At 39.9% G+C, this 8301-nt stretch overlaps 2 protein-coding genes across 7 annotated transcripts in view; one reads left to right on the top strand and one right to left on the bottom strand.

Annotated features, from left to right (window-relative positions):
- SNN (stannin) overlaps nt 1-2671 on the top strand; it is an 8933-nt gene extending 6262 nt beyond the window's left edge. For all 3 annotated transcript variants that reach the window (XM_027885405.1, XM_027885403.1, XM_027885404.1), the window contains exon 4: nt 1-2671. In XM_027885405.1, the coding sequence (XP_027741206.1) occupies nt 18-281 (264 nt within the window). In that variant the 5' untranslated portion in view covers nt 1-17 and the 3' untranslated portion in view covers nt 282-2671.
- TXNDC11 (thioredoxin domain containing 11) overlaps nt 2106-8301 on the bottom strand; it is a 26063-nt gene continuing 19867 nt past the window's right edge. For all 4 annotated transcript variants that reach the window (XM_027885399.1, XM_027885402.1, XM_027885400.1 and 1 more), the window contains 4 exons: nt 6805-6950; nt 6269-6378; nt 4826-4906; nt 2106-3313 (listed from right to left, as the gene is read on the bottom strand). In XM_027885399.1, coding sequence (XP_027741200.1) covers nt 2686-3313; nt 4826-4906; nt 6269-6378; nt 6805-6950 — 965 coding nt within the window. In that variant the 3' untranslated portion in view covers nt 2106-2685. The remainder of the gene's footprint in view (nt 3314-4825; nt 4907-6268; nt 6379-6804; nt 6951-8301) is intronic.

The raw sequence follows: 8301 nt of genomic DNA, 5'->3' as shown, positions 1-8301 counted from the left end.
AGTGTGAGCTCCTGGCCATGTCTATCACAGATCACAGCCCCACCACGGGCGTGGTGACTGTGATCGTGATCCTGATCGCCATCGCGGCGCTGGGGGCCCTGATCCTGGGCTGCTGGTGCTACCTGAGGCTGCAGAAACTCAGCCAGTCTGAGGATGAGGAAAGCATTGTGGGCGAGGGAGAAACCAAAGAGCCCTTCCTGCTGGTGCAGTACTCTGCTAAAGGACCCTGTGTGGAGAGGAAAGCTAAGCTGACTCCCAGCGGCACTGAAGCTCACAGCTAACCTGGAGCAACGCGTGTCGATGGACTGACGTGTGTAACCAGCAGAAGAATCTACACTGCGAAGAACCTGGACACGTGTACACTGCTCATCAGAAAACACCCTGATGAGAACTAAATAAGCTTTGTTTGCAACTGCATGCACTGAGAAGTTGCACTTTGCATCAACTGTGTATCCGAATTCCTCTGTGACAGGAGCTGACTCGCCTGGCATAACGTCCATTGCTGGCAATGGGCACAGGGATATACTGGTGTGAAGAGACTACTACTGGTTTTTGTTACTTGAATGTTTAGCTGAGCCTATTTTGATGGAGCTACTACTGTAATGTGAACTACTTTACAACTGTGAACTGTAAATAGGCCACCAGAAACTTCTGCTTTGTGTTCTGTAGCATATGGGAATACTATGATGCAAGTGTATATAATACACAAAGGGTCTCCTGAACCATAACCATGGATGGGATTCCAGACCTTCAAAACCAAATGTGCAGTTAAAGCTTGCTTCTGCTACAAGATTGAGTGCACAGCTGTACGCTCAGAAGTCCTAGTTTTAACAGTTTGTTGGACTGGTGCAGAGTACTTTATTTGAAAAGAAGGGATAAGCCTTCAGTAATATGCTGAGGGAGGAAACACAGGAGCTACAAGAAAGGGATTGCCTTTAGCTGCAGCTATGTAGGTTAAGTTTTGGCTGCTAGAACTGAGTTCTCTATGTAGCTACTGCAAGGAAACTGCCATTCTGATGGATTCCCACCTGGGAACTAATGATGGATACTGAATCCTCAGGGATGGTCCAGAAGGTTTCCAGGAGTTTGAAATGGCAGTAGAGCAGACTTTTCTCTTCTATAGGTCTGTGCTGAAACTGCAGAAGTGGTTCCTTATCAAAATGGGCTTAAGTGCAACTAGTATGAATTTTTCCTAGAACCCTGGTTTGTGTACTTAGCAGGTAGGATGTATGTTAACAGCCTGTTATAAAAAGGCATTTTAACCCACAAACAGTCAACTATAGAATTCAGTTAATGTATCTTGTAGAGAACTCCCTGGATTTAACTGTACTTCTACAAGAGAAGCTTCAGTCTTTCCTCCCCTTGGTAATAGGGGCAAGGGAGATTGCTGGTCAGTTTGTAGAAGTTATTAGCTACCAAGGGCCCAGTCCTTCCAGATAAGAACATACATTTCCTGCTCTGTGCTAGAGTTCAGCTACAGTACTGTAAAAATGTGTTAAAGGGGAAGTTCTGGACCTCAAAGGTTTGGGGGGAGGACGGGGGACAACACTGAACTACCCATGGCAGCTTACATGTTCTAAACTCTTAGTGTAGGCACACATGCTTTGAGGCCACTGGCCTGTTTTCTATTACTTTATACGTGGCCTCCTTTGCATACTGGTATTTTTAAACACTTAATTGTCTAGCCTTAATTCAGCTCTAGAGGAAGCATTCAACTTGCTTCTTATACCTCTACCTATGGAGTGACTAAGGCCTAGCAAGCTTGCTTGAGAACTTTAACTATATGCAAGACAATAATGGCCTAGGCAAAAAGTCTTGTCCTCTCTTCTACCCTAAGATGTTGAATTGCTTTTTTAGTGCTACATTTGCCTTTTTTTCTTTTTTAATTGAAGGCTGTAATCTGAAGCAAAATGAATGCTGTCAGTAGCAAAAAGCTCCTGCTGTTGCCTCTTGAGTACAACCTGTGGGGTACAGCTGATAGATGTTCTTACCCTGGCACATGCTTTTTTAAGATCCTGGTCTCCTGAAACTTGCATGTATAGCCAGATCTGTACACTTCAATTGCTGTATTCCAGACCTCTTGTAAATCAAAGAGAAAAAGATTAATTCAGTAAGACTTTCTTTAGTTTTCAGTAGAGAACAGTTCACATGGCTCTTGTGGGTTTCATGACAGTCAGAATACCAGGATACAAAAGTGATACAAAGTGCTGAAGTTCTAGAACAGAACAGTTGTAGCAGGATGACTTTGTCCATTCAAGTTTACTGATTACACAGATGTATCTCTAATTCTGCAAAGAGAATGCAGTGTAAAGGGCAAACTTCAGAAATTATGGAAAAGTATAAATCAAAGGTCTAATTTCTTTCCAGCAGCTATAAGAGAAAGCCAGTGAAAAATAACTGGTCCTTGGTCAGAGGTGCTTCACACAGCTGCCCCTAAAAATCAGCATCTTTAAATTAAATGGATAGGTGTTTGCAAGTTAGTGCAATAGTAAAGTGCAGAAAGTGTTTTCCATTCTCCTCTTCTCTTCAGATAAGGGTATCTAATAAGTTGTTCAAGTATACAAAAATATTCCATTTGATTTTTTTTTTCTAGATCATGTGGGGGGAAAAAAAGTCTTTATTTACAATGAATGTCAATAAAATTTGCATAAATACCTACCCAAACATTTGACTTTATGTAAGCAATCATTCTGTCCTGTTTCCACTACTGTGCTCTGTCTCTATGGTATCAATATTATCAATCCTTTTTTCCTCTAAGGTGGCAGTAGCTGTTGAAGGTGATACATCGTTATCTTCAGAAAGTGTTTGCTCAGACTGAAGGGATTCTTTAATTTCATCTCTGCTCTGTAGCTTTCCTTCCCTCGCTGCCACCAGAATTCTCAGCAAAGCATTCTCTTTAAGGAGGTTTTCTGATGCATCAGCTAATTCTTGAAGCTTCTCAGCCATTTCTAACAATTCTTGATTCTTCTGCTCATATGTGGCCTGTAACTGCTCACTGTGGAGCTGCAGAGTCTTGTGCTGCTTTTCCAGTGTGTGTTTTTGCTGCTGCAGTCTCTGTTCGTCCCTCCGGGCTTCAGAGAGCTGTGCCTCCAGCTGCTCGTGGGCCTGGTGCAGGGCACTGATTTCTGATCTCAGTTTCTGAACTTCTCTCTCCAAGTGGGAGATGTGTCCTTGCTGCAGAACTGACTCTTTGTGTCGGCACTCTTTGGTACAGGGCTCTGATGCAGAAAGACTTGAGTGATGTAAAATAAATTTAAGGAGATTGGGCAGGTTAACTGAAAAGTCTTCAGGGAACTTCACACTTTGTGCCTTCCTAGAAAGACATTAACGAGTTTATAGTAAAACACTGATAGGTAAGCAATGATAATTTTATCTAAGCAGCTGCTGTTCAACTCCAACTTGTATCTTGGGTGTTTCTGATCAAGCCTGGTTAGTACAGCAGCTCAGAGAAACCTGAACTCACGTAATGATGATAAGAGCACCCCGCTTTTCTTGTGATGAACTCTTTTACCTGTATTCCAGTCTGAGTGCTATGAACATCTCTGCATTGGGGCTTGAGAAAAATTTTCTGTCAAATTTTAGAAAACAAATTGTACCCTTAAAAAGTATCCCAAGCAGGGCATCAAGGGTTATGAGCTTGAAGGACATGTGGTAGCATTACTGTTGGGCAGGTTGATCAGAGCATACTGAAAATTCATATTTGTAAGTTGAAGGACAACATTTAAATGTTGTAACTCTACATATATTGTTAGAATTGAGTCCAGATCTATAGAGCTGCCTGCTGGGAAATGACCACTCTGACCCTATAGGTGTTACCCTGGAAGCAGGAGCTTGGTGTGTTCCAGCATCTGAAAGGCTGTGCAGGAGCAGTTTGCTTTTAAACACATGAAGCTCCTGTTCATCAAAATTAAGCTATTTCTCAAAGAGTAAGCACCATGATTTCCCTTCCCCTGCAGACTTCTGGTGATCCACCAAGTTACTCTTTTAATTATCATCAGCAGCTTCTCAGCTGACGATCAGCTCACATCCAAGTTTAATGAATCATGACATCATTCAGGCAAGAAATAGTCTACACTAAATCAACACTGACTCAGTACACTGTGCTGATATTTCACTACATCATCTTTCTTTCTTACTAGTCTAAACCAGAGTGTGTATGAAAGAAGCTAGAAGGGTATTTAAAACAAATAGCCAAACAAAATACAAACAGCATGTGGTGGAATGAAATTGAGAAGAGTTAATTTGCAAAAATTGTCTCGTAAGGCAAATGGGGAAGAAGCTGCACAGAAAACCTTAATATATATCCCAAATGAATACATGACTACTCAAGGAGTGCTATGGATGTTGCAAATACTATCAGAACTTAATTTTCTTGATTACCCACATGCAGCAAAACATAAAACACACTGCAGAGGAAAAGCAGCAGTGAAAACAGTGAGTAGAGGTAAGGGACCTTTACAAAACCAATTGGAACATTACACAAACAATTCTACTAAACTCTTCAGTTGTCTCTCCAGAGACAGTCTGGAGCTGCTTTATAAAACAGACCAAGACAAAATGAGAATCTATGAAAGGAAATAGGGAAATGATCAGTTGGAAGTTGGGGTGACTCAGAACTGATATAAACTAAAACATGAATTTAGAACTGCAAAACTTAAGGTACAGGTTTTAAGATTTTGTGGTAACTGCATATCACCAATACTCTGAATTATAATTTGCTGATGTTCTTGTTTGGCTTTTTTCTCTATTAAAACATGTAAGCAGCTAATTACTGTAACTTAGTACAGTGAAATTTAAAAATCCACAGGGAAAAGAATTACATTACCTCTGATAAGGAAAAAACAAAATGGTCGGGAGACGGTCTGTCATAAATTCCCAGGGAAGGTCATTTCGAGTTACATCAATTCTGTTGAGAAAAGACACTGATGAAGAGAACAGGCAGATGGACAACCTGTATTTTCTTGTGAAACACCATTTTAGGGATTGGGAAGAAGGAAATGTAAGTATTTGTGGAGGTTAAGTCTAAATGTGTGCATGAGTCAGCAGAATTAATTGCCAATATTCAAGATGATGAATCTCAGTTTGCCAAGTATCTGTGGCATTTTTTCCCCTAGAAAAGTATGTTCAGTATCCCAACAGCTCTCACCCAGCATTAAACTGCAGTTGCTCACTGTGTACACACCTTCACTGTGCAGACACCTTCCTTCCCTGAGACACACTTGCCTAAGAGTTCCAACAGGAGTCTGAGGTTATTTCTATTCATTAATCTGTTCCTCAAGTACAACTCTATTAATATTGTTTCCTCAAGTAGTTTGAGGAGTAAATTACTTTTGCTTCTTCCAAGGACAAGCACATTCGTAATGGCACATTTTTTTTCTACAGCTCTGTGTAGAAAGGAACACAAGATTTTGTGAATGAAACACTTGTTCAACTGCTTGTTACGTTTCTTTCTGCATTTCAGGGTTTCTTTGATCACAAATTTCTTACTAATTACAAAAAACATGATCAGTGATACTGAAGTGAAAATAATGGAGCAAATGAGGGAACTTCAAAGTTGGGAAGGAGAAGGGGTGTAGACTTGAGAACAGCATCACATCTGTGGGAATAAAGCTGCAATCATAAACAGGTGATGAGACTCCAGATTTTTAACTGACTCATTTTTTCTACACATCTCATGCTGCCTCCTGGAGTAAGTTCAATCAGAGTAACACAAAGATGCAATCAGAGCAGATGTTGTAAATACTGACGTCTTAACAAACGAGAGGAGCAAGAATGTTTGGGTTAAACATGAGCTCCAAGTTTTCTTGGTTTTCTTCTTCCTCCCTCTTCCCCATCCCCCTGGGAATGGGGAGGGAAGTGCACAGGCAGCAGAGATGCTTGGCTGCCCACCAGGAAAAACCCACAACAAGAGGCATTTTGCCTCTCAAACAATTTCTCACACACAGCAGTACAGCATATTAATATTTGCTACAAATTATCAGACAGGGGGAAAAGTTACTGATTCATTTCTTGAAATTAGGAAACTTCAAGGTTAATTGCACTGTTTAAAAATCAGTTTTAATTAAATTGGATAACTACTGCAGTGAGATTGAAAACCACTAAATTTATACAAAGGAAAACAAAATACTGTGTTCAAAGAGAAATGAAGCAGATGACATTCCCATCTACTACTGCAAGATTGTAGAGAGAAAAAAAAGTAATTATTTTCTAGGCTGATGACATCAATGATCTTACATTATTCTAGAGAGATGAAATTAGAATTTTTTACCTTGCCACAGTGAAATTATCTGGAGGCAAAAGCCGAGCAAGTTGAATGAAGATGTGATTAAGAGAAGCACAGAATCCACACCACTGTGCATAATAGAGCAGCAAGACATTCTGGAAAATGAAATAGAGGAGAGTTTGGTTATCTATTGGAGAAAGGAGGACTGGTTTTCACATCTAAAACTGAGAACCCTGAAAATGTGAAAGTAAACTATGTCCTACTATTAATAAACTTTATTACAAGCTATTTACTGATGTTCTCTGACTATTGAGTTAACACACAAAAATCCTTGGGGAATTCTCTTTCATTAATAACAAAATAGAGAAGATTATTTAGTGAAAATGCACCAGAGTTTACTACACTTCTCAAGATTCTTTTGCAGTCTTAAATTCTCATGTATCCAACGCTTTTGAATTCTTACAAAACACCACACTTTATGTCACAATAAGAAAAGCACGTCGATGTGAAATAAGACTGAGATCCCCTCCTGAAAATCTGTGCAGTGACAGGCAAGGAACCTGTGAGGGACAGGGCTGTACCTTCTCACTGGAGAGCACCGTCTCATGGAAGGTGTGAGTCGTCACCTCTGTCAGCACTCGCTGCTCGTGAGGAGGGGCGGGAGGGTCATCCACAAGGTGCCTTTTCAAGGGACTGTAGAGAACACTGAAATTCTTAATGAAGTTTTCTGCAATGACATTGACACATAGCAAAGTTATTTCGGTTTCACAGAGGTGATTTTTGGCAGTTTTTACTTGGGAATTCAGAAGAACTTACAGAGAAAATATACAGCCTTTTCATTTGCCACACTCGTCTCTAATCCTGCTTCCATCCCTATTCAATGCACTACAATAATTATTCTCTTTCTATCTAACCACATGCCTGCCAAGTCATAAATAGTATCCTCTCTCCATTTTTCACTTTCTACATTATCTTGAAGGCTCTGCTTAGCTCCACAATTATTTGTGTTTGTTCTTCCATTTTTATTCCTTTCTCTGTGATTGTCCTTTTCTTTTGACCTTTAACTACCCTGCTATTCCCATGCCAACCTCACCAGCCCCTTTTGCCAACCAGTGACCACCTTCCTCTTTGTTCAACCTTCTCCTTAGTTTTAACATATTTAACAAGTAGCTGGCCACTGGTAAAAATTTAAAATAAGCTACAAAGCCCTCAACTACCTTGAGCTGCACTGAGCCTACACCATCTTCTCTAAAGTGCTCCAAGATATCAACAGTATCTTTTCAATAGATAAATACTATTGCATGCATTAAAAAATAAGAGTATTCAATAAGAACATATACAAAAGGTATAATATGAAAAACAATAAAAATAAGTCTTGGGTCAAATAGAAACAGCTTGTGCCTCTATTTCCAATTAAAAAACTAGGCCCAAGTAAAACCTGAACTTTTGTACAGAACAGATAATCGAGTTTATCTCTGAAAAGTAAAGAGCAGGACATTTAATTTTATATTTACTATTCAGCATTTCATTAAATTCTTACAGTAGGCCAAACCAGGAATTTTTCTTTCTAGATCTCCAGATTGGACTATCTGTGCATGATTAAGTAGTAACTGAAAGGAAAGGGGAAATTGAGACATATTCCTGGATTTTTAGAAAGCACCTATAAAGACTGAAATCTGTTAAAGGTATTAAACACTGACCTGTTTTGTTATCATAAAATCTTAAAAGTTAAGAGGCCTAAGGAAGTAAACCAAAATTTTAGAAAGCCACACAACCCAAGCATAAATCACAACTGAATCCTTGACAAAACGTGTCACAGCAAAAGCCTTCTGGGAGCTGAAATGGAACAGGAGGACACTGAACCTTACTCAGCAGAGACACCCTAATCACGCTCAGGAAATCCTGAGACCTGAAACACGTTTGGGACAGAAAGTACCGGCAGCAGAAAGGGGAAGGAAATTCGTATCTCCTCCTTCTGATCTTAATATTTCCTAAACATCCTTTTATGGCCACTGAGGTTTTTTGTTTGTTTTTCCAGAGTGTTTTCCTGGGGGGTTGGGATGGAGATGAGATACAGG

The sequence above is a fragment of the Empidonax traillii genome, unplaced genomic scaffold, assembly GCF_003031625.1.
Source record: "Empidonax traillii isolate 1590-97213 ecotype Southwest subspecies unplaced genomic scaffold, ASM303162v1 scaffold166:size2381449, whole genome shotgun sequence".
In the NCBI taxonomy this organism is placed as follows: domain Eukaryota; kingdom Metazoa; phylum Chordata; class Aves; order Passeriformes; family Tyrannidae; genus Empidonax; species Empidonax traillii.
The sequence above is the reverse complement of the archived record's forward strand: the minus strand, read 5'-3'. Positions and strand labels throughout refer to the sequence as shown.